The 26919-nt window shown below is 42.9% G+C and overlaps 1 protein-coding gene across 2 annotated transcripts in view; it reads right to left on the bottom strand.

The window, feature by feature from the left end:
* Positions 1 to 23952, bottom strand: part of PDK3 (pyruvate dehydrogenase kinase 3) — a 110231-nt gene extending 86279 nt beyond the window's left edge. The window contains exon 1 of one of the 2 annotated variants that reach the window (XM_072615242.1): positions 23596 to 23952. In XM_072615242.1, the coding sequence (XP_072471343.1) occupies positions 23596 to 23701 (106 nt within the window). In that variant the 5' untranslated portion in view covers positions 23702 to 23952. The remainder of the gene's footprint in view (positions 1 to 23595) is intronic. The other variant, XM_072615241.1, reaches the window with a different exon arrangement.
* Positions 23953 to 26919: the final 2967 nt, after the last annotated feature.

Below are 26919 nucleotides of genomic sequence, written 5' to 3' on the forward strand. Positions count from 1 at the left end.
CAGATTCCAGAACTGTCAAGTTCAAGAGAAAATACTGCAAGCAGCCAGAAAGAAACAATTCCAATATCGAAGAACTACTGTCAGGATCACACAGGGCCTTGCGGCTTCTACATTAAAAGATCAGAGGGACTGAAACTTGATATTTCGTAAGGCAAAGGAGCTTGGACTACAACGAAGGATCAATTACCCAGCAAAACCGAGCATAATATTTCAGGCAAGGGAATGGACATTCAATGAAATAAGGGATTTCCAAACCTTCCTGAAGAAAAGGCCAGAGCTCAACAGAAAATCTGATATTCAAATACAAGTCTCAAGAAGAGGCGTAAAAAGGAGAAAAAAACTTGTTATTCAATATGGGCAAACTATTTACATCCCTATAAGGGAAGATGATACTTCTTAATCTTGAAAATTGTATATTTATTAGGATATTTAAAAGGGATATGCATAAATGGAGGGAATGGATATAAATTAAATGATGTGATTAAAAAAACTGATTTAAGGAGGCAAAAGGATGGTAACAGGAGATGTGAAAAGGAGGTAGAAAAAGGTAAATTCCATCACGGGAAGAGACAAAAACATATTACAGCAGAAGGAAAGAGGGGCAAGAGAGGAGCACTGTTTGAGATTTACTCTCATCTGATCTGGTCCAAGGAGGGAGCAACAAACTCAGCTAAGTACAGAAATCTAACTTGCCCTACAAGCAGCAGGAGGGGAAAGGGGAAAGAAAAGGGAGGGAAGACTGAGGGAGGCAGTGGTCAAAAATTAAAACTACTGTGGAGGGGAAGGGAGAACTAAAAGCATAAACGGGGGGAAACAGGATGGCAGCGAAGACACAGATAGTAATCACAAGTGTAAATGGGAATGGGACGAACTCTCCTGTAAAACAGAGGTAGATAGCAGAATGGATTAAAAAATATACTCCAACAATATGTTGTTTATAAGAAACACATTTAAAACAGGGGGATACACACAGGGTAAAGATAAAAGGTTGGAGCAGAATATGTTGTGCTTCAGCTGATGTAAAAAAAGCAGGGGTAGCAATCCTAATCTCAGACAAAACAAAAGCAGAAATAGATCTAATCAAAAGAGATAAGGAAGGAAACTATATCCTGCTGAAAGGCACCACAGACAATGAAGCAGTATCATTACTAAGCACATATGCACCAAGTGGTACAGCATCCACACTCTTAGAGGAGAGGTTAAGGGAAGAAATAGGCAGCAGAACTATACTAGTGGGGGACCTCAACCTCCCCCTCTCAGAACTTGATAAATCTACCTCAAAATAAACAAGAAAGAAGTTAAGGAGGTGAGTAGAACTCTGGATAAGGTGGATATGATAGACTGCTGGAGAAAACTGAATTGGGATAGAAACGAATATACCTTTTTCTCTGCGGTACATGGCACACATACAAAAATTGACCACATACTAGGGCACAAAAACCTCATAATCCAGTGCAGAAAGGCAGAGCTAGACAATGCATTCTTCTCAGATCATAATGAAATAAAAATTATATGTAAAAATGTCCGTGGAAAAAGAGACCAAAAATTAATTGGAAACTAAATAATCTAATCCTCAAGAATGAGTGAATTAAACAACAAATCACAGAAACAATCAATAACTTCATTCAAGAGAATGACAATAATGAGACAACCTACCAAAATTTATGGGATGCTGCAAAAGTAGTTCTTAGGGGAAGTGTTATATCATTGAACACCTACCTGAATAAAACAGAGAAAGAGGAGATCAATGAATTGGGCATGCAGCTAAAAAAGCTAGAAAAAGAACATTTATAGAGCTAAAAAAGTTAAATTCCTCTTGAAGAACAAAAGGTCACAAATATCAAGGAAATTAAAGAAAAAAAGGGAGAGGAAGGAAGGTGGCCTTGATGTACCAGACCTAAAACTGTACTATAAAGTGGCAATCATCAAGGCTAAGTACTGGCTAAGAAACAGAGGGGTAGATCAGGCGAATAGGGTAGGTACACAAGACACAGGAGTCAATGACTCCAGACTCCTGCTTCTGGGACAAGAAGTCAGTATTTGACCAAAACTGCAGGGAAAACTGGAAAATAATATGGCAGAAACTAGGCATCGACTAACATCTCACAAAGTACACCAAATTAAGGTCAAAATAGGTCCATAATTTCAACATACAGGGTGATACCATAAGCAAATTAGGAGAGCTGTCAGATCTACGGGGAAGGGAAGAGTTCATGACAAAACAAAGAGCATGATGAAATGTAAAGTAGATGACTTTGCATTAAATTAAAAAGGTTTTGGACAAACAAAAGCAATGCAACCAAGATTAGGAGATAAGCGGAAAGCTGGGAAACAACTTTTACAGCCAAGTTTTCTGGTAAAGCTTGTCTCATAGAGAACTGAGTCAGATTTATGAGAATACAAGTGAAGGAATATTTCATATCCCTTGAATAAAGTAAGTTCACTCTGTCCTTTTGGTGACCTCTCAAGGAACATAACATGTGCGAGTTGGCCATGTATTAATGTTTTGGGAACTAGCCACTCCCGGAACACATAGATAATACTTGAAGGATCTGGCTAGTCCTCCCAGTATATGATTAATTAACTTATATCTTGTGGCCCCCGTATGATATGTCCTTGATGAACAAACACCTGCATTCCCATGGCCACGTGCCTGACCAGCTTGGAACAGTGTGTGGAGCCGTTGGCAAAAAGCCTTCTTTGTCTAGGTCCCTATAAACTCCCCTCACTTAGTGCAAGTCCTCAGAATCTCCCCCATGGAGAGGACGCTCTGCCTGGGACCTCTTTGCTCCCAATTCGGACCCCGAACGCTGTATCCCAGGATTCCCCAGCTGATGAAATTCAGGTGTTGGTGCTCCTTGAATTGGTGATGTTTTTCTATTTCCTCTTATATCTATATTAATATTGCTATAATTATATTAGTAGGCTATATTAATTATTTCTGCTGTAGCTCTAAACTGTTCATGCATTTGCCTTTTCTGTAAATCAATAAAATATCCAGCTTCTTCTTCTCAAATGGGTCTTATTGTAGGTGCGAATCTGAACCATAAATTTCCTTAATCATACATAATTGGATGAATCCGTACCCCTTTTGAAATCACAATACAACAAGTCATTACCCAATTGATAAATGGTAAAAGGATAGGAACAAGCAGTTTTCAGAAAAACACTCTAAATCACTATTGATTAGAGAAATGCAAATCAAAACAATTCTGAGGTACCACCTTAAACCTATCAGATTGGGTAATATGACAAAACAGGAACATTGGATATTGGAGAAGACGTGGGAAAACTGGAACACTGATTCATTGTTGGTAGAGTTGTGAATTAATCCAATCATTCTGGAGAATAACTGGGAACTCTTGTCCAAAGGACTATAAAACTGTGCATACCCTTTGATCCAGCAATACCACTACTAGGACTGTATCCTAAAGAGATCATAAAAAAGGGGAAAATACCTAAACGTAAAAAAATATTTATGGCACCTCTTTCTGGGACGGCAAAGAAATGGATATTGAGAGGATGCCCATCAATTGAGCGATAGCTGAACAAGCTGTGGTATATGAATGTAATGGAATACTATTGTGCTATAAAAAAAATGATCAGCAGGTGGATTTCAAAAAACACCTGGACTTTCACGAACTGAGCTAAGGGAAGTGAGCAGGAGTAGAACATTGTACACTATAACAGCAACGCTGCACAATCATCAGCTAGGACAGACTTGGCTCTTCTCAGCAATACGATGATCGAAGACAGATGCAAAACACTCACATGATGTAAAATGCTATCCACAGAGAAGGGAAGGAGGGAGAAAAATCTGGAACTCAAAATCTTACAAAAATGAATGCTGAGAACTATCTTTACAGGGAATTGGAAAACATAAAATACTATTACGTGTAAAAAATATAAAATGAGATAAAAATAAGAAGAATTAAACATTTTTAAAGTAGAACAAGTACAAGGTTTAGCCTCAGCAAATTTCATCAGAGACTAGAGCAGAGGAGGGAAGACGGAACGTTAAAAAAAGAAGGGCTCTGAGGTGTGAAGCGATGGAGAAGAGGGACCTCACGGCTCCACTTTGTCAGTAAAATGGAGGTGAAGGAACTCATGAAAGAGAAGCACAGCCCTGTGCAGGGCCTGCAGCATTGGCAGCAGCTATTCCCGGGGCTACCAGCCTACACACTGAATGTTGGAAAGTCACCTAGTTAAACTTCTCAGAGCCAAGATGGTGGAGCAAATATTAAGTTACTCTCACCTTTCCTTGTTAACCTTGAAAAGCCCAGAGAATATTGCCCCAGGAAAAATCCTGGAATAGTGAAGTCAGCAAAAAGACAGGTATGGTAGTCTTTTAGCTCTTAAAACTAGGGGGCTTAACAGAAAAGGTCTCTGAAAAGGACCAATACAAAATGGGAGGCACTCCAGCAAGCCAGCAGCAAGCCCCACCTTAGCGGAGCAGTGGGCAATCCTGAGCCCTAGCATAGCAAGAGCTGAAAAGTGCCAACACCAGGACCCCCGTGTGCCTTGGCACAGCCACGGGAATCGATACTAGCACAGACTGCTTCCACCAGCAGCTGAGCCTACCCATGCTCTAACACATCCCTATAGAAGGAGGAAGAGACCTCCAGGGGCACACCTTTCCCCACACCTCACACCACCTGCTTCAGTGTAACCCTGGGGAAACACAGAAAGACCTCACCTGGCCTCAGCTCACACCAGCCAGCTCCAGTTCAGTGCCAGGTAAGCTACAGCACTATATGGCTTCCAGTTGCCAGAATCAGAGGCCACAGCACACAAAACCAGTAACCAGATCCCTAACTCCCAGCACAAGAAGCAGAGAACTGAGTCCCCTGTGCCCCAGAAGCAGAGATCCACTTTAAAAACCAGGAAAAAGGCAATTACAATGAGCAAAAAGCAACTTAGAAAAGCAAAGACCATAGATTCTTACTATGGGTACAGGGAAAATCGAAATACAAATTTGCAATGGTAACAAATTTGAAGATCTTCCCTGCCCCTTAACAGGCCCATGTGACCTGCTTTGCCCAGCCCACAGACTGAGTCCCATGAAGGCCATGGTGGGAGGTGCTGGTGGAATGGGTAGAGCAGGAAAGGTGAAGCAGGAAGAGAAAGTGAGGTGGAGCTGAGAGAGAGGAGCTGAGTGAGAAAGGGTGGAATTTTGCCTCGGGGAGCTTGTGTGTGGGGAGGCCTAACAGAGGGAAGGCTTGGGGATGGCAGTGCTTCCTTTGCTGATAATGTGCATGGACTTCTTTGTTACTATGATGGATCTGGCTTTCTGGTGTTTGAATAAATGTCTTGGTTTTGTGTCTGAGGAAGAGAGTTTATATTTTGCAAATTTACTCTGGAAATGTGCACGCAAACCCACAGCAGCTGCTATGGGATCAAACTGGCCTTACAGCATTCAGAAGAGTAAAGCGGAGGGGGAGCTCCTCTGCCGAACAGAAAGATGTTTATGGATTTTCTTGGAGGGGCAACAAAAGGACTTGGTCAAGGGCAATAATTAACGTGTGACACTTCGATGGCTCATTATTGCAGTGCCCATAATAAGCCTTTGCAAAAACAGTCTATGCAGTAATGTGTTGTATCTGATAAGATACAGAAACTTTACGACGTCATCATAAAACAAGCTGGTAGAGGAGCATTCAAAAACGAGTTGGTCAAAGGGGGAACAAAGTCTTATGCCTCCGTATCCTGTTTACTTTTTCTAAGAAAAAAAGGAAGCACAGAACACAGCAGGCACCAAACAATACAAGAAAACGTGAAACTCACTACATTTTAACAGACAAGAAATGACTGCTTCTTTACTAACGTGAAAGCCAAATCAGTTTTCTGCGTACATCAGACCACTGATTTTTTAGCGCAGAGATCAAAATCAATACCAAACTAAAAGATTAAAAATAATGAAAAGATGCTGCACACAATTTAAATAAGTTCCACTTAGGCTATTTGAAGAAGAATTTACTCCAAAACAAAATGCAGCAAAGGCATAAAGGAACAGATTCCTTTCTAAGGAAGTCTGTTAGCTAAAACAATCAATATGATAAATCTACAAGAAAGCAGCAAGCTACTAAGCTCACAAACACTCTATCCCTTTAAGCTAAAGGACTCTGGCAGCAAAGAGCAGCACCAGTTTATATTCTATTTAAACTAGTTCACGAAACCTTAAAAGAGAAAGATGGCTGAAAATCTTAAGTTATAATACCTCACAGAAAAATGAGAAGCAACTAAAAAAAAAGTGCACATAAAACTTTTCATGAGATTCAAGAAAATTCTTCTGAGGGCACTTTAAGATGAAATTGGAAAGAGGAAGAGACCTTCCTCTCCCTTCCCCACCAAAACGAAAAAGATCTAAAAAGCTTAGTTATAATGCACTACCTTCTCACCAATCACAACAAAACCACAAGAGAAGCGTCTAATCTGAGCTACAAGAGAAGGAAAGTGGAAATGAAGAAAACAAAGAGTGACTGAGCAACACTGCACATACAACGGGGGTAAGGGGAAATGGGTGTCAGAGGCAATATAACTGTGAGGGCATGAAGGGCCCATGAATGCAGCCAACACAACACTCATGGCTCCGACCAGCACGTCCGGGTAACTCTGAATGGCAAAACAGAACCAATTAACACATTCGTTTCAACAGCACCAAGCCGAGTCCCAACACCAGAAAGCCAAAGCTAAAACAAAGATATCTCTACACAAAAACAATACAGGGGCACCGCCATCCCCAAGCCTTCCCCTGCTGGGCCCTCCCACAGATGCACACTCACAGCCCACTGCCTGCTCCCTCTCTCTCCCTCAGCTCTGCTCCACCTTTCCTGCTCCACCTGTTTGGCAAGCTCCTCCCAGTACAGACATGTGACTCAGGCTTCCCTGTGACTCAAGCAGGTCACAAGGGTCTATTAATGGGTGGAAAAGATCTTCCTATTATAAAAACACATAAACAATACAGTGTCAGAGGCAACATAATTCTGAGGGTGTTGAGGGGCCAGTTCTAATGATACATGAAAGGATATCAAAGGCTTCAGAAAAATATTGGACCATATTATTAATGAAAAATACGTAGGTGAGAGAATATCACTAAATACTTACTCCAAAACCTGCCTTCCTGTCCCTAAAAAATGTCTAAAAGAATAATCTATACATTCACAAAGTTTATCCCTCATGAAGGTATGAGAAGGAAAGGTCTCTGAAATCAATCAGAAAGCGTATGGGCAAGGTGCTAGGGATAGAGAGATGAAAGTGAATCAGTCTCTGCCTCATGGTGTCCACAATCTATAGGAGACAATGAGACTGTATACAGGTACACAAAAAAATGGGTGGGTGGGTAAGGAAGCACTAGCAGCCGTGTGGACCTGGAAAGTCTTCACAAAGAAGGTGACGTGAGGAGAGGTCTGAAGGACTCTACGGATTCCAAGAGGCAGAGGAGATGAGGAAAGAGGAAGACCAGTACAAAGGCACGGAGTTCAGAGATGGAATGCCTGCCTATGAGAAAACCAGTAAGAAGGCCAATCTGGCGGGGCTGGAGAGCACAAGGAGGGAAGTCATTTAAGAAAGGTAGACTTGAATCAAGTTGTAAAGGATTTCAAAGGCCAAATGAGTTTATAGTTGATGGGGGGCTAATGAGAAACCACTGGAGTTTACTGAAGGTGAAAATAAAGTTGATGTGACAGTCATGCTTCAGCAGAATCGCTGAGGCAGATGTTTGAAGGATGAACTAGAGTGTGGAGACACTCAAACCAGGAAGACTGGTCAGGAAAGTATTTCAACAGATTCAGTGCAGAAGTGATGAGGGGGTTCAGAATTACAGGGGTGGCTCTGGGAGTACAGAAAAGGAAACACATGAAAGAAATGTTACAGAGAATTAAAATGATGGGACTCAACATACAAGAGTATGGGGCAGAACAGAGTCAAGAAAATACTTAGATTTTGAAACTGGGAGAAAGGGGAAATAGTGGTGCCATTGGAAGAACTAGGGAATTCTGAAAGAGGGGTACTTTTGTAGGGGAGAGAATAAATTCTGTTTTAGATATCTTGAGTTTGATATATCCTCAGGACATCTAGCTTAAAATATCTACTTGGCAAATGGTGATGGGGAACCAGAGCTTAAGAGAAAGATTAAGGCTGAATATCAAGAACCAGTCCTCAGCAAGAGCAGAAGTGATAGTTATCACAGCAGTAACAGAAATGATATGGGTAGAAATTATAATTCAACCCATGGAAGCTGATGAGATCAAGTTTTTATGATACTGATGTTATGGCACAGAGTGTTTTCCTGGTCCTGCTTATCTCACTCTGGATCAGTTCATGTAAATATTTCCAAATCTTAAACTCCGCCACATTCAGGACACAACTCATTCAGTCATCCCAAAGCTGATGGCCACCCACTCTCCTACTGTCCAGGTTACTATACCTACTTCTGTACACCAAAGGCCTTTTCTCCTCTTATGTATTCTGGGTACAGGTACAGCAGTACAATGACAAAGGGCACTTGCAATTTATTTTTTTGTGTATAAATCCAAACTCCTTTCCATGATGGCTAAAACCATTCACACTCTTAGTGCATCAACCTCCCTGTTTTACCGAAGCCCCTCCAATAGTTACCATTTTCCTTTTTGCCATCTCTCATTCTGAAAGGTGCATTTCTCTAATAGGGAGTGATGTGGAACATTTTTTTTCACATGGCTACCAAGAGTCCGGGCTTCTGAGAAGTGCCTCTTCATGGCCTTGTACCGTTCATCAACTGGGGAATGGCTAGTTTCTTATAAACTTGAACCTGTTTCTTATACATCCTAGACATGAGACTTTTATCAGAGATGCTTGCTACAAAGATCTTTTCCCAAAAATTATTTGTTTTCCTTTTAACTTTAATTTTATTAAATATTTACACAAAAAATTTTAAAATGTTACGCAATCAAAATGATTCACTTCCTCTTCAGTGACCCTCTCCTTTGTTTCTTTATCCCCATATTTCTCTAATCTGTTTATCATGCGTCCTTTTATATCTAGGTTATGTAGCTATTTGGAGCTTATCTTTGTATAATGTGTGGTGTTGCTCTAAATCGAATTTCTTCCATGCTGCTGCCCAATTTTCTCAGTGCAGTCATTCCTTCCACTTTGTGACCTTCCCCACAGCAGTTCCAATACGTCATGGGTCGGCATAAGAAATTAAATGTCAATTTGGGGGGAGTTTTGGGGAAGCCACAGACAACATGCAAAGTCCTCAGACAACACAGGAAAAGTTTAGAAACTCAGAAATACGTAAAATATATGTACAGTATTGTATAACATCAACATGTTTTATCTTTTAGTACCATAACAATTCAGACTTTTCTGCTATAAAGGAGGGCTGAAACATTTTATGCGGATTTTCCAGGTCACAGGGGTGCTGCACCACTAACCCCTACAACGTGGATTGGATAACTGTAGTTTTGTCAGAATGAACCTTTTTTAAAGAAAAAGGAAAAAGACTTACACATACAAAAACGTTTATATTAGATTTTTTGTGTGTCTGTGGTGGCAAAGAATTGGAAATCGAGAAGATGCCCATCAACTGGGGAATGGCTGAATAACTTGTGGTACACGATTGTGATAATATACTACTGTGCTATAAGAAATAATGAGCAAGATGCTTTCCAAAAAACTCGGAAAGATTTATATGAACTGATGCAAGGTGAAACAAGCAGAACCAGAACACTGCACACAGCGACAGCAATGTTGTAAGGGTGAACTGTGAGTGACTAAACAGCTAAGGCAGTTCTGAAGGACTTAAGATTAAAAATGCCATCCATCTCCAGAGAAGGAAGCGACGGAGTCTGAATGCAAACCAAAGCATACTTTGTTTAAAATTTACTTTTCTTAAGGGAGTTTTTTTGGTCTGTGTTTTCTTTCACAGTATGACTAATATGGAAATGTTCTGCATGACTGTGCATGTATAACCTGTATCAAACTGCTTGCCTTCTCAATGCGGAGGGAGGGCAGAGAGGGAGGAAAAGAATTTGGAACTCAAAATCTTAAAAAAATGTTAAAAAAATATGCATGTAATGCAACCAAAATTTGGAGGGATGTAGTACATTGGGAAAGAATTTTTACAGCTAATCTCAGGGATAAAGGCCTCATTTCTAGAATAGATAGAGAACTGACTCAAATGTCCAACTATACAAGTCATTCCCCAATTGATAAATGGTCAAAGGATATGAACAGGCAGTTTTCAGAGGAAGAAATAAAAGCCATCTATAGTCATATGAAAAAATGCTCAATCACTTTTGATTAGAGAGATGCAAATCAGAACAACTCTGAGACACCACATCACACCTATCAGATTAGCTAACATGGAACAAGAAGATGATAAATGTTGGCGAGGACGTGGGAGAGTTGCAACACTCATTCATTGTTGGTGGAGCTATGAGCTGATCCAACCATTCTGGAGAGCGTTCTGAACTATGCACAAAGGGCTACAAATCTGCATACCCTTCGACGCCGCAATAGCGTTTCTAGGACTGTATCCCCAAGAGATCATAAAAATAGGAAAGTGCCCCACATGCACAAAAATATTTACAGCAGCTCTCTTTGTGGTGGCCAAGAACTGGAAATCAAGGGGACGCCCATCAATGGGGAATGGCCGAACGAGTTGTGGCATATGAATGTAATGGAGTACTATTGTGCCATAAGAAGTGATGAACAGGAAGACTTCGAAGAGGCCTGGAAGGATTTCTATGATCTGATGCTGAGTGAAAGGAGCAGAACCAGGAGAACTTTGTGCACAGCAGCGACCACCGTGTGCCAGTGTTTTCTGGTAGACTGGGAACTTTGTAACAACGCAAGAACTTAAAAAAAATTCCCAACGGTCTTCTAAGGCAAAATGCCTTCCACACTCAGAGAAAGAACTATGGAAGTCATTCGCAGAATGTAGCAGATCGTGTGTGTGTGTGCGTGTGTGTGTGTGTGTCTGTGTGTTATGTTATGATCTGTTATATGACTTCTTTCATTTATTTTAGTTTGTCTACACAGCATGACTATAGTGAAAACGTATTCAATAGGAAAGTATATGTAGATCCTACATAGAATTGTATGCCTTCTTGGGGAAGGAGGGGGGCGGTGTGGGGTAGGGGGAAAATATCTCAGTTTTATGGTAGTGATTGTAGAACATTAAAAAAACAAATAAAATAATCAAAAAGGAACTATACAACACATGCATGTAACTGTAAAGAAATGAAATTTAGAACAAAATGGTACGGCAGGGATGTCCAACACACAGATGCAGTCCAGACCAAGTCACAATGTTCACATGAAGATCAGATAACTAGTTATCACTCTTAACAACATCAAAATAGTCTATTTAATAGGAAAAAACCCTACAAATAATAGCTTTGAATTAATCGTCAAAAAGATCTTTTTCATGTAAGAGCTCTCTTCCTCTGTCACTGCATACTACACAGCACTGGAAAGGTATCTTTATTACTGACGATCAATTTTGGCCCATCTTCCCCTTTAATAACATTCTTTAACCAAGTATATTTATGAATCACTCAGGTTTTCAAGGTACCAACCCCACTTTGTGTTAGATTTGCAACTACTTTTTAATTTTTGCAGTTAGGTGAGTCTTCTGCTTCCAGCTCGAATCTATCTTCCCTAATAGATACCCAAAGACATTTATCAGAGGTTTTTTTTTGTGTTCATCCTTCATTTCTGAAAACAGCATTTAAACTCCCCTTTTGTTCCGTGCAGCCTTAAGTTGTAAGAAACACCCCACCACATCTGGTACAGATGTAAGTAATCACCTCGGCTGGAGAATCCAAACTCCATTACTTAAGAGCGCTATAAAGGATCGAATGAAACGTGGGCATTTCTGTCACTTGGATACCCACTGAGCCAATGATAAATCACTGGACCACTCAACCTACAAGTCAAGCATTTATTAAGCACCCACCACATGATACGTGCAGAAGACACAAGTACAAAAGGATGAGATTATCCCAGCTTCTAATGAGCTTAAACTTTATCTGATCTTTCCAGTGAAAGACATTTTATCGCGTGGCTCTCCACTAGGCTTCACTCTAAAGCCCTTACTCCTTCATCACCCAGGTAAATAAAACGGTACACCTTAACATCCATTTTTCATAACGTCAAAATTAATGCCTCCTGAAGTCATCTAACATACCACCCCTAGAAAGTCTTAATGAGAGGTTTTCCATTAAAAAGTCCAGTTTACTCTGGCTCTCAGTACAGCATCCTTTTGACTAGTTTTCCAGGGAAAGATTAAGGTTGTTTAATGAGCATTCTTAACACAACAAATTTTCTTACAAATCATTCGGAGCTTAGTAATCTCTTTGGCATTGCTGAATGGTTAATGCAGAGCTGCTTAAGAACTCTCTAATAACCTTTTTTAAAAATTTTTCTGAGTTCAGAAGTCACCTTGGAAAACAAGGAACATCTTCAAAAAGCTTGGAAGTAAAACAGCCCTGATCACCACAACACTGCTACTAAAGTACAACTGCTTCAGAACTGTTTTTCTAAATGACCATCCTTTCAGGTTAGAGACTGTCACACGGTCACACACCATGTTACACACACCCTAGCTTTCCATAAAGCAAAGCTGAACCACATTTCATCTGACCTATCTGTTGGTACTAACTTCACCAGGTGACAAGATTTCAAGGCTGCAGCATTAGAACTAAAGCCACTTTCTTTATTTCTGCTATTTGATGATTTTCATAATGGAAAACCCATTAGAAGTTTCCTGCCTAATTCTTACACGGAGGGAGAGAATAAATTAGAATTGATCACAAATACGCCACGTTCCAAACTTGAGTGCTGCTCATCCAAAAATCTGCCAACAAGCCAGTTTTCTAGGAGCTGGTCAAAGCAGAAAGTCCTTTTACTTTATCACTGCAAGGATGCAAAGTTCATTCTGATCAGCTTGAAGCCCTGGAACAAAAATTAAAATGCTAAGGACAGCCATATTTTCCAATATCACTAAAGATTCTCTGGATCAGGCCTGTACAACCTACAGCCCACCATCGCCCATTAAAAATGGAGAGGAAAACAGCTTCTCCGTTCTTCATGAGCTGCCTGAAATCCTTTGGCGTGCCCGTGGGTCCCAGGCTGTGCAGGCCTCTTCTATATCAACAGGAGTAATTGGAAGGTATCTTTTACATTTCAAAGACTACCACAATTTATGCACAGTTTCAGTAGGTCTGTCAGAAAAATAATTAGTGGAAATTTGTCTTACAAACAGTAAATATGAAAGGTCTACGGTAAGTTCCCAGCTGTCATCTGATTTTTTACTTGATATACAAAATTATTCGAAGAGAAATCTGTATAGTTCTAGCCACCCTCATCTCTATTACTAGGGAAGAAATATTTTTCACTCCACCCCTAACCAATTATTTAATGTCTACAAAGGAGTTAAAGGGGTGGCTAAGGGATTCCAAGGGCTTCTCCCATAAACTCACAGCAGCCATGCCCATGGCACCCTGTTCTACCCACCTCTACCTGAGAGCTCCTTCCCTCAGTGGTCTTTCCCCTAAAGGAAACTGGATTATCCCCATGGACTTGGTGCAGGCCCCCTAGCATGATAATAACTGTATTAAGTAGTTGCCTATGTGTTGGGTACCCCCTTCTTTGACTGAAGCATCCCACCTCTGGGCTCTCTACAATCCTACAGTGAGAACACCTCAAGCTTCACAGGAATGATGGCCCCTGACTAGAGGAACTCGTCCTAATAATCCCTCAAATGTTAATGGGAGTATTAGTGGTTCGGAAGAAACACGTGGGATGGGGGAGCAACTAAGTGTGCCAGGGACTTCTGACGAAGTCCTAAATTTAGGGGCACACGAACTCTTGATGGCTTAGTATTAAAACACAGGGAACAATTTTTTTAACATTCCAAAGAAGCAGACAATGAACAGCCACACCAGGTTACCTGTGTGTACCTAACCTCCTCCTAATGCCTCCTCCCACCCTCCTCAGGGCACATATTTGTGTGGACAGATCGATTCCCCCAGACAACTCACAGGGCTGCCCCAATCCTCCACCCAAGCCTTACTAGTTCATCTGCACATACAAGTATGTAGTATAACATAGGTGGTCCACCATTAAGGTGGGACTCTAAAAGGCTGGATGGAACTGGGAGCTGGGGGATGGGGGGAGACAGTCAGGCATGAAGTGATGGCATAAATCCAGCTCCTCACTAAACCCATCCCTTTTAAGTAATTTATTCTCTCCTTTACTGTTCCCTATCTACTTCATCAGCAGCAAAGGGAATTAATTTTGGTAAGACCAGATATGCAGAACTACCCATTTCAGTCATTTAAAAAAAAAAAAAAGGGTAGACCCTATCTGGGGCCTAACTGGTTCAGGTATTTTTGAAAAAAAAAATTCCTCTGTAAGCACTTTAAGCAGATTTGGCAACTATCAAAATCCAGAGGCGCCCATTGGACCACGTTCTCATTAGCCACTGTGCTACTGATTCCTTAGTTTGCAATTTAAACTTCTCCCACAACTTCCCAAAATCCTTCACCCTGACTCTTGTGGCTGAAATCTCAAGGACAGAAAGGGGATAAACTAAGGCTTGCTCACCATCTTCTCACAGGGCCTGATCCTTACCAGCCCTTGTCGCTGTAGGATTTAACACGTTCCACTGCTGTAGCCCACTGATCAAGGTTCTGTCCTTAAAGACCACTCACTTCCTCTATTTGTTTACCACTGCAAGGCAATTTATTCTGCTTTGATGAGCCAGCTTTTCTAAAGTTGCCAATAAGGGGAAAGAAATACTTGATTCTGCTATCTTTTCTACTTTCCCTGACAAGGTCCTTAAGTGTCCAACAAGTTGAACCCTACAGCTATGCCCTTACAATAAATAGTCCCAGAAAGTGGTGCTTTTCTTTATAAAACATTTTTATCATCCTTGACGCTGACTGCCATTATCCAATAGTAACATTTTTCTCTCTAGTTTGCTGTTTCTATTACATGCTTAGAAGCCAGATAATCTGACTTGATAAAAAAAAATAAAATATTTATGTGTATAAAATAAAAGTAAACAGACTGCGATTCAGTGCTTGAAGCATTCCCTCAAGAGCTGTTTAGAGGTCATTTTTGTTCACCTGTCACAGGATCACAAAATTAAAGTGTTAAAAGAGAAAGAAAATTATCTAGCACAATTTCCTCATTTTTAGAGTCAGGAAATTGAACCCCAGATATGGGTCAAGTGACCTGACTAAAAGTTTGTAGGCAGTATGCCAGAAATTCAAACCCAGGTCCTGACTCAAAAGAGAGTCTCTTTTCACCATATCATACTGCTTTGAATGAGGTGACGGTTTTTAGAAACAGGATAAGAATTCATTCCAAATTTGGGAATTTTTGCCAAATATCAGAAAAAGAGGCAACTTAAGATATGCACTTTATGACTCTATATTTTAAAACTTTGTACAGCTTTCAAAATGCTAAATTATTGAAGTTATATTTACATTACCAAAACCATTACAGGACACTCCGATATGAATAAACGAATACTCAGATAACCTCTGGGTACTCTTAAACTATAATTTCGGAAAAATCTAAAACATAAATCGTACTGCACAAAACCTTGGAACTACTATAGATATATTTTCTATCAGGTGTAAAATTGGATATAAATTTGAATTAGATTTAAAAATACCAACAAGTTTGCCATTAAAAAAGTTAGGCCGATATTCCTCGGAGGTGTTCTTATGCCGTAACAATGTCTTCCCTTGTAACAAAGTACAGTTAATCAAGCCAATCACCACAGGGCCTTTGTCTGGACAGCTCCCACAGTATTTCACATCTCTATTTCTTCACCTCTCTATAGATAGCAGAGAAGCATGCTTTCTCACCCGTTTTAACATTAGAATATTTTAGTTAGGAAAACAGATTTTTTAATATTTACAAATCCCTGTGTGCTGGAGGCCTTTCTTCCACTCCCTGGATATAACACGGTACCAGCATACGAGTTATTAATCTGTTATCCCTCGTCCTTGCCACATAACTAGCATACTGCCTTTCATGCTCACAGTTTCTTTGCTGATAGATACCAGTCTATTTATATTACCATCATGCACTTCTCCAATGGCCTCGGGTAAACCTCAGTTCATAAAGCTATACAGCACCATCCGAAAAATGTTGTTAAAAAGAGAGTCAAAGGTGAAAATGTGTTTAATAAGAACGTATGTGTAGCACCTATGTAAGATTGCACGCCTTCTCTGGGAATGGGGAGAGAGAATGGGGAAGATGGGGGAGGGAGGGGGAAAAATATAAGATGTGGAAGTGACTGTAGAAAACTGAAAATAAATTAATTAATTAAAAAAAAAAAAAAGACAAGTCAGTCCTCCCGTGTTTCAGGTAGAAGAGATAAGATCATTAGAAGGATGGTACAGGAGTCCAGCCCCTAATGGAGGATGTAGTGGGAGAGTCTTGCGTCAGGCCGACCTGCCAGCCAGCCAGAGGGAGGTGATAAGAGCCTGGGCGACAGCGGCGGAGTGTCGGAGGAGAGAACGGGCCTACGTGCAGTCACTGAGACTGACGTTTACATGGCACTTGAAGGCTTGCAAAGTACTTTGCATACATCAGTTTATTCAATTCTCACACACCAAGCAGTGAGCATTCATTAAACACCTACCCCATGACGGAGCTTGTCATGCAAAGATGAAAGGTAAACAATCCTTGTCCGCAAGCACATAGAAGGGAAAGTATAGAGGGAGACCAAAACACTTTGTAAATGTTTGCAGCATACAAAAAAACACAAGTTAATTTTGGGGAGAAGGGCACTGAGAGCTGGGGGAATTGGGAAAGGCTTCATGAAGAAAGCCCTGCTTGATCCAAGTCTTTGAGGTAAACCAGGGATTTGGGGAGGCAGATGTAGGGAAAAATCACAAATAGTATTACCACCAAAAATATCACTAACATCTCTATTTCTACCTTCTCTTCTCTATGAAATTTTCCTGTTGTTGTTCTGTTTGTCCTTCATTCTTGAAGAGGACCATGACGTCAGGGCGACGATGACAGGACCGGCAGCTGACTTGGATTTGAGGGAGGGCTGTGCAAGGTCACCAGCCTCACCTTCTCCTGAGCTGTCTCGGTCCAGTTGGACCAGATATTCATCAGGATGACTGGAGATGGCCCAGGATGGATGAAATTTTTATGGGGATTATATATTGTATTATGCTTTCATATTATATGTTGAGGGCACACAGGGGCAGGCTATCAAATATATGTGTGTGTGTGTGTGTGTGTGTGTGTGTGTGTGTGTGTGTATACACACACACTCTAGAGACAATCTCATATTCACACTATTTCACTGGAAAGTTTCAGAGTATAAATCTCACCCAAATATTTAACATATTCCCTTCTTTCAGGGATCTTTTTTCAAGAACAGACTTGTGAATTCCTCAGGATAGGGAACTCCCAATGAGGAACTCCTATCAATGCCGACTGGCATATGCTCTGTAACTTATGGTTAAAGTTGCCTGGACAGTTAAAAGTTAAATGACTTGATTTACCAGGATCACACTATTAGTTTGCCTCACAAATGAGACTTGAACTCGGGTCTTCTTAATTCAGCTCTATCTACTCCACCAAGCTGACCCCCCAAATCTTTTAAGATTCAATCCCTCGATACAATCAAAACTGTATCGTTTCTGCATATTATTGGTACGGTCTAGCTGTTCTTCCCATTTTCTTTTTCGTAATTTGGCCACCATCCTCCTCTATAAAATTTTACATATGTGTTCATATCCTAAACTGGTACTTTGCTGGCATCTTTCTCTGCTTGGCAAGAAGATCAAGTATTTGATAAGGCAGTTTCAGGGCACTTATTTTCATTATGTCAGGTGATTTACATATGTTAAACTCCCTTCCAAAACGAAGCTCCAAGATGTTTGTCCTATTTCCTACTTTTTTTCATCAACAGATCAGATCTATCTTTCCTCTTCTAATAAAATTAAAGAAGCCAATGTACTTTTATTAGGTGATTAGCATTATGATGGCCATATCATTTTTAGATGTGGAATATTAGATAGTATGATTTCATACCTACTAAAACTTATGAATTTGATTTTAAATAAAAAGGACAAATGACAAATACTATGTGCACTGTTCTCAACTCCACACAGATCATGCTAGAAAACTACACAGTTCTAAAAACTCCAAAAGAAAATGGTATCCCTGCCTTTCAAAGTAAGCTTTACAAATAAACAGCCACATTCTCACAGAGTCACTGAGGACATTCAAGTACTTAAAACTTATGGGAGACAGGACCCACAAAGTGGATGCCTGGATCACACACTTCACAGAAAAAGCTGAAATGTCCCCACAAAAAAATCTAGTCCTTAAAACCTAGTGTTTTTCACTCTTAGGCGAGGCTGAATCACAAGTCACAAGAATCGGAAAGTGGGATTACCTTAAAGTAACTGCTACGAAAGCAAGAATTACAGATGCTGACCATGAAGACATCCACTTGGAAGGAAAAACTGACAATGGAAAAACCACTGGATTTAAACGCCACCTCTGCTACTGACTACCTGTGAGGCCTTGAGCAAGTCGCAATTTCTTTTGGCTTTAGTTTCTCCACCCACAAAGAAGACACTGACCTATAGGACTTGTAATGCCATGACTACAAGGGACAGGCAGCTTTGCTATGACAACCAACATTTAAGATAGGGAACTCCCAGAGCTGCTTCTCCCCTCCTGGAGGAAAGTTATTTTACACTGGAAGCTCTGTGGCATGGAGATAATGGAACTTAGCCTGGGTAAGGAGGAGGAAAGCATGGTCCCTAAAAGCATCTCAAGTTTTCATTTAAACTTAACAAAGGAGTTTTACCAACATATATACATTATCTTCTTCACCAGTCAAAAAGGCATCAGCAAACTGTATATATTATATATACATACATACATAAACATCTGCCTCTCTAGGCCAGGCCTCACTCAGGTCGATCCAGTAACAGACAGGGAATTGTTATGAAACGAGACACTTATTAGTCATATAACATTTAATAAGTTCATTCAACAATAAAATGGTAATTCAAAAAGAGTATAACACTAATTCGGGAAAACTGAGGGGCTCCCCTCTGCTTCCACACCTATCTATCCAGATCACGGAGGGGTGAAGACAGTAGTAGGAATTGTCAAGCTTTGGGCCTTACCTCCTCATAGGCTGGCAAGAAGTCATACCAGCCAGTCAAGCCCTAGTACCCCCACCCAGCCACCATCAAATCCTGAGGTCTGTATCCTTGCCATTCAAAGAGAAACCAGACTCAGCCTCCATAAAACAAAATATCACTCCTACCACAGCTTCAACTGATGCTCATAAATGTTGGAGTTGGGATGCACATTGGACAAAGCAGTTGCTTGTTCCTCTTAGTATTAATTGAGTGAACTTCAAATTTTGTTACTAATAAAAACTGACTATGGTTGTACCACAGTAACTAAGAACACTGATCTGACAAAAAGAGCTATTTCTGACCTACTTAAAAGAACTCTCTAACTGGTTTCTCCACTCCTCCAAATCTTTTCTGACAAAAATTTTATTAGGCTCTTGGGATAATACCACTCTGGTAAACAGCTAATATAACAGAGAGTATCTAATATCTGTTCACCCAGTAAGCTCTTCTGGCTATCCAGTTTTGAGTAAAGTCCATTAAAATGAAGGCTCGAACGGTTGAAAAAGGCATGCTTAGTTAATCAACTAACCAACTTCTTGAAGGTTAATCAAATTCAAGGGCCATTTAAAAGCAGCAGTTTTTACCTAAGTGCAGCAAACTTTTATTAGGCACCTACTATGTGTAAGGTACTACATTGCAGGGAATCCGAAATGTCTTTGTGGGTGTAGAATGGGAAGATTCTATGAGGTAAAGTCTGTATAAAAGCACAGGGAAGGAAGCTGAAAACCGAATGCAGGAAACAGCTGGTAGGAAGGAAACTTTAATGAAAATGAAGAGTTTAAGTAAAGGTTGATAATTCATATTATCAAGTCTGAAAAGTTAGGAAGTCATACTGGAGAAAGTTTACCTGCCATGCCTGCAAAGTTTTATCCTAGAAGCAACTCAGAGGAGAGAGTAGAAGCACAGAGACCCAATGGATATAGTCTGACCTCCAAGTCAGGAGTGACCTCAGTGCAGACACCACTTGCACCTTCTCTCTGAGCAAGGCCAAGTCACTAAACTTCTGACAGTCTCAATTTTTTCTTCTGCAGAACCATAATGAACTATAACTAGAGAATTAAACTCAAAAAAGATACTTTGAGATCTAGATGATAACATATATGATATACTTTGCAAACCTTAAAGTCCTGAAGAAATGTTATTTACTATTTTTGTTACACTAATAGACCAATTGAGGAATTGTAGGACTGAATCGGAGCAGAATCTATCGGCCCAGTTTTGTCACTTTTTTCAACAATGCTCAGCAACTTGGAAGGAGGAGGAAGACAGACGGTGAAGGAGAGCTCACACTGAGTCTGGGCACTAACAGCAGAAGGACAGGCAGGTAAAAGTGTCCAACTCATGGTTAAATGGCTAACTAAAGAGCTAAGACTGGAAGCCTAGGGTTACATCTTGAATGGACCTTAGAGACCAAAGAGCCAAACCCTCTTATTTTACAGATGGGATAACTGAAGCAGAAAGGATATCAGCTAAATATGTGAAGCAAGATTTAAGGTCGAGTCAAGTGCCCTGAGGAAGTTTGGCCACAGCAGGAATGATGGACTGAATGAACAAGGTCACGATCAGAATGAAAAACAAATGTAGGAGAAATAGGGCAAAGTGGGAATTGGAAGAAAAAGAAATTACCATCAGATAAAATTTCGAAGTTCAAGGTCATGGAGGCAGACTGTGGGGATAGTGTGGTATAAAGTTGTGCTCACAATTTTAGGTAATGCAATGGTTAATGAACTGAGAGACCAGTGGGTCTGAGAGATAGCTGGAATGTTAGATGACAAGTCATGTCCTAAAAAATATTGGCAGGTTAGAATGATGAGCTCAGTCCAACAAAAAATTAATTTAACATAACTAAAGATGAAGTTGTGCATCTGAGATTTTTAAAAATGCGATTAAAAAATCAATTCCAAAAATAGAGGACAGGGTACGTTAGATGGGCAACAGTTCCTATGAAAAAGATCTCAGGTTTTCAATAGACTTCAAGCTAAAAATGGGGCAATAGTGTGACCTGTGAGCCAAAAATAAAATGCAATACTGGGCTAATGAGTTATAGTATCTAGAATAAGGGAAGTGACAGCCTGGCTACTCTCTGCCCCAGTCAACAACATTTGGATTAATTTGTATAAGTTGTGGGTGCACATCCAGAGAAGGGTAGCAAAGACGGTTTGGGGAGTAGAGGTCATGACACACAGGAACCAACTGAAGGAGCCTGAAGAGGAGCTAGGACAGCCACCTTAAGAGTATCTGAAGGGCTATTAGACCTACTCTGCTTGGACTCAGAGGGAAGAACTAGGAGCCATGGTGGTGACTTGGAGAGGCTGACTTTCAGCTCAGCCAGCTGAGAACTTCCTGACAGACTTGTGGCCAAAGTGAAATCGACTGCTTCCAGATGTAAAAGCCTGTCTCATTAATTTAAGAGGAGACTGGACGACTAGGGGAGATGGAGGAATTTTTTTTTTTTGGTCTCTGAGGTCTCTTCTAGATAGAAAATTCTTTGATTCTGTCTTACCAACTTTCCCACACCTGACCTAACATTTGTCAATCTGAAACGTGTGTGTGTATATATAAACACACACATATAGAAGTATATACACACACATACATACACCTGTGCATATTTGTGTAAGTTTATAAATACATATTTTTGTTTTCATTCTCAAATATGAGAACTACCACGACACCTAAAAACCACAGTGTTGTTCTATACGTATAACAAAGTGACGCTGTCTCAAAACTTTTAATGCAGTTACTTCCACTTTGAGAAAAAGAAAGGAAATGAGGACCTTCTCGGTTCCTTTTGCTCCCTTGTGTTGGCTGGCCCTAATAGAAGGTTGGTCCTTTCAGAATCTTCCCCCAAACCACAAATTAAAGATGGGAAAATGCTTACTTATGGTAACAACGACATTTCATCTCCTGAGCCTGGAACAAAGATCTTTCTCAAATCTCTAAAATTCCCACGGGTGGCTGAAGAAGGCACTGCAAAAATACTGTGAATTACTGGGGAGTAAAGTTGTGAAGAACTGTCTGTGGGTCAGCTGATCCAACTGATTACTTCCTCTGACAATTTAATTTCTGTAAATTAAAGATCCTGAGTTTTATTTTAACACTTTTCTCTCCTTACTCCAACAGAGCTTTATAAAAATCACCTATTTCCTCCCCAAAAGTTTTGATCTTGGTGATGCCAAATGGTAAGGCTTGTTTAAATAAATCCTATGTACAATCCCTGAAAGGCAGGTACAGCTCCCCACAGAGATTTTACCTTTTTCGGTAACACTCCTTTTCACTTCGTTAGCTCAGTTTAAAGTGAAACCTAGGAGCAAGCAGCACTGGATGGTCTGGGGTTTGCAGAAGAAAACAGACTAAAATTTGGAAGCTGGACCCAGAGCTTCTGCACCAGACTGAAATCAACACTGACTTGGAAAAATGTAACACTTTGCAGCAGGGCCAAGTCCCGCCGTCTAGTCTTTGCAAGGTGGGGGGGTGGGGACGCTTGTCAGCAAAAAGTAGCTGGGGGGAAGTAACAGGGCCCCCGGTCTCAGGACAGGCCTTTAAAGGTGGATATAAACAAGGCGCACAAATGTGTTACTTTGTTACCAACGTTAGCTTTCCGTGGCCCGGCCAGCGCAGCCCTTCTTCTGCCCTTAGTCCAGGTTTGAAACACTTGTGATTGGGGAGATGCATTTTTACACTGGAGGCAGTGCTCGGACCCGGGCAGCATCGCGGCATGCCCCCGTGAACCTGGGGCAGCTTGTCTACGAAGGGGAAGCGTCCGTGCCAGCCCCGGGAGGGAGGCGGCCGGGTGGCGCAGTGACCCTGGACAAGTCACTCGGCCCTGTTACGTGTGAGATGAAGGGCAAGCACGGCCACGGGGCACCGCCACAAGTGCGGGTCTGCCCCCTCCCCCCCAGCTTTGTTTTTTTCTCTTTTCTTTTTTTTTAAGCAGGCTGGCGGGAGGAAAGCCGAGCCAGGCCTGGTGGGCTGCCCTTGGCACCCGCCCCACCGGCAGGCACGGCCGGGGCAGGGGGCGCTGCCTTCTCCGGCGGCCCGGGCTCGGGGTCACGCATCCCGCGAGGTGGGGAGGGGGGTGTCTCCCGCCGTAGGATAAGGACAGGAAGGCCTCAGGTGAGCCGGGCCGCGCTCGGGGCTCCAAGAGGGGGGAGGGGCCCAGGCTGGGTTGTGGAGGATGCTGCGGGCCCCGGTCTGCGGGGAGGGGGGAGGGGGAGAAGGGGGCGCACAAACCCCCGCACCCCCCCCGCACGCGCGCGCAACCTCAGCACGGAAAACCAAATGCGCCAGCCCGCGTGCTCACCCAGGCCGTGCAGCCGAGCCGGCAGCGACGCGCTCGGGGACACCCGGGCTCGGACCCCGAGCCGGCCCCCTCCTCCCGGGCCCCCGGCGCTCGCTCACTCACCGAAGTCCAGGAACTGCTTGATGGAGAGCGGCGACGGAGAGAAGCGGGAGTAGCGCTCGATCTGCTTGGGGACCGGCTGCTTCAGCAGCCACCGGTACAGCCGCATCTTCCTCGGACCCGGGCCGAGCCCGCCGCGGGGCGGGGAACGGGGGGAAGGAGGAAGCTCGAAGACGGAAGACCCGAGCGGGGCGCCGGGAGGCGGCGGACGGAGCACGCCGCGCCGAGCCGGGCCCTCCGCACCCCAGCGGTGGCTCCTCGCGCCCGCTGCGCGCGCCCTGGCTCCGGGCTCCGGGGGACGTTCGCCGAGCGCGCGCCGCTCCCGCCTCAGCCCCGCCGCGGCCGCAACTGCGGCAGGCTCGCAACGGCTCCCGGCCCCGCGCTCGCTCTGCCCCCGCCCCCGCCCCGCCGGCCCAGGGGCGGCCGCCCGCGCCGCTCTCCCCGCCCTGCGAGGCGGAGCCCGGCCACCGGCTGCCCCTGGTCCCGCACGTACGCACCGAACACGCCCGGAGCCGGAGCGAGGCCGCTGCCCGCCCGCTCCTCATTGGCCCGGCCCGCGGCCCCCGAGCCCTGACGGGACCGGCGCGTGCGCCCCTGGGGCGGGCCCCGAGAGGGGGGAGCCGCCCTGCTCCTCACCTTCCGGGGACCCGCTGTGCCCCAGTGCGCCCGAGGGGCAGGCCTGGCCTCGCTCTGTGCCCGCCTCACCCGCAGGGCTGCATGGGCAGCGGGGCCGGCGCTGCCCGGGGAGGGCTTGACACGCAGGGCTGTACCCTGAGGACCTTTCCCGGCCCTGCCCCAGGCGGGTCATGGCCCCCGGGGTCGGGGAAGGTCGGCCCTAGGTTCAGCGGCCCCCGCGGGCTCCCAGGCTCGGCCCAGCGCCCTGGGGACCTGTGGAAACCCAAGAAAAGGAGGGACGTTCCCTGGGTTCCGGCCTCTCCTCGTGGTCTGCCTGGAATCCACCGTCCTTGGGGCGGGCGGGCCGCAGAGCCCTTGCTAGGAAGTTCTCCTCCTGTGCTAGCGCGTCGTGCAGCCTGCCCTGAAGTGCCCCTGCCCCTTTGAGTGTGTCTGTGTGTCTGTGTGGAGTGTGATGCGTGGTGTGTGCGTGTGATGTTGTGTCTGTGCATGTGTGGTGTGTGCGTGTGATGCATGGTGTGTGCGGTCAAGAAAGGATGTTACATGAAACAACTTTGTAAAATAGTATCTCTCACTGTTGTAAATTTCACATGATAACCACAAACGCCTCCTCTGCTCCCTCGCTTGCACGCTTCCCTCTGCCTTCTCTGCATGTCATGTGTCACTGACCTTTTTATCCCCACTCCTCCGCTCCGCTCTCCCGTCCCAAACACAAACACTCCTTGGTAAGCTCAGCCATGGTTGGCCGCCTCTGTTCTTTCCCGTCAGTTTTCTGGGGGCGTCCTTTGTCAGGGAATCGACGACCAGCGTTCCTAAGTCTTTAAAAGTTGTTTTCTTTTCATTCTTGTGGTCCTTGTGTGAATTGTTCTGGTTCCATCTGCTTCCCACATGGCAGCGTTGTGGCTGTACCTCAACCTTTCTCATTGCTTTTATCAGACTTCCACTTGCATTCAAATTTACTTTTCTTTTTAAGCTTCTTAAGAAACTGGTGTTGGTGCCCTATGTTCTTGTATCCCCTTTATGCAGCCCTCAGCACTTACCATGATAGATACTGTGAAGGGAGTCCTGTTAAAGTACTTAAAAACACGTTGAGTTATGTTGAAAAACTGTTCCCTTGACATTTCAATTCAACAGGTGTTTGTTGAACCGACTCCTCTGTGTGCAAGTCACAGTGCTAAGGGTAGGATATGTCTAAAGTCATCTAGATGTGGGTTTACATGCTCCTTTTTGTAGCTGTGGTGTAGACAGGAAGACCACAGATGGAAATGAATTTCTCTACTTCCAGATCTGGAAGAAGCTGCTTTAGGTGCCTGAGCAGACATTTCCAGGGGCTTCCCATAAAGGTGTCCTCCAGGAGATCACAGCAGAATATGGATGGAGGGTTACCAGGGCTGTCCTGTTGCCTGCTGCAGATGAAAGGTAGCAACTGTGCTGTGAGTGGGAAAAGAAAGATTTTGAGACATCGCTCGTAGTGCTTTAGGCTTACAAAAAGCCATCCTTACTGCAACCCTGGGTGTAAGTGGCAAATAAGGAAACTTTAAGTTCCTGGTGAAGTGCCTTGCTGTGGGTTACATAGCTTGTTAATTGGTGAACTCCCAATTTGAACTCAGGTGTTCAAGCAACTCATGTTGCTTACCTTCCTCAATGGGTGGAGGAGGGACAGGAGAAGGGAGAGAATTTTTTTTTTAAATCTTTGTATTTGTTTTCAATTTTCAACATTCACTTCTTTAAGATTTTGAGTTCTAAATTTTCTCCCCCTCCCTCCACTCCCACCCTCCCAAGGAGAGCATGCAATCAGATATAGGCTATACATATCCAATGATATTAAGCATATTTCCATGTTAGTCATGTTGTAAAAAAGAATTAGAATCAAAGGGAAAAACCAAGAGAAAGAAAAAAGAGAGAGAGAAGATAGTCTGCTTTGATCTGCATTCAGACTCCACAGTTCTTTCTCCGGATGTGGACAGCATTTTCCATCATGAATCTTTTGGAGTTGTCTTAGATCCTTGTATTGCTGAGAAGACTTGTCTATCAAAGTTGGTCATTGGACAGTGTAGCTGTTACCGCGTACAATGTTCTCCTGGTGCTTCTCACTTCACTCAGCATCAGCTCATATAAGTCTTTCCAGGTTTTTCCAAAGTCTGACTGTCCATCGTTTCTTATGGAACAGTAGTACTCATTACATTCATATACCACAACTTGTTCAGCCCTTCCCTAATGGATGGGCATCCCCTCAACTTCCAGCTCTTGGCCACCACAAGAAGAGCTGCTCTAAATATTTTTGTACATATGGGTCATTTTCCCGTTTTTATGATCTCTTTGGGATCCAGATCTGAAAATGATATTGCTGGGTCAAAGGGTATGCACAGTTTTATAGCCCTTTGAGTATAGGAACTCAACAATTTTAAAAATTAATGTTAAAAATAAAAATAAGAAAAAAACTAGAAGAGCAGAATTAATGTGAGAAATTACTGGCCATATCATTAGAGGGTTTTGCTTAATTGTTTCAGGGAATGTAGTTTGTAGAGATGTCTCTGGGTGTTGAGAAGTGTCTTATATAAAAGTAAAATTTAATTTTTATCTATGGTCCTTATCTGGAAAACACTGGCCACTAGGGTGGGAAAAAAGCACTGCGGAAAAATTAAGATCTTGGGTTTTCATGCATTGAAACGTACATCTCATTTTCCTTCTCAA

This window comes from Notamacropus eugenii, chromosome 5, assembly GCF_028372415.1.
Source record: "Notamacropus eugenii isolate mMacEug1 chromosome 5, mMacEug1.pri_v2, whole genome shotgun sequence".
Classification (NCBI taxonomy): Eukaryota; Metazoa; Chordata; class Mammalia; order Diprotodontia; family Macropodidae; genus Notamacropus; species Notamacropus eugenii.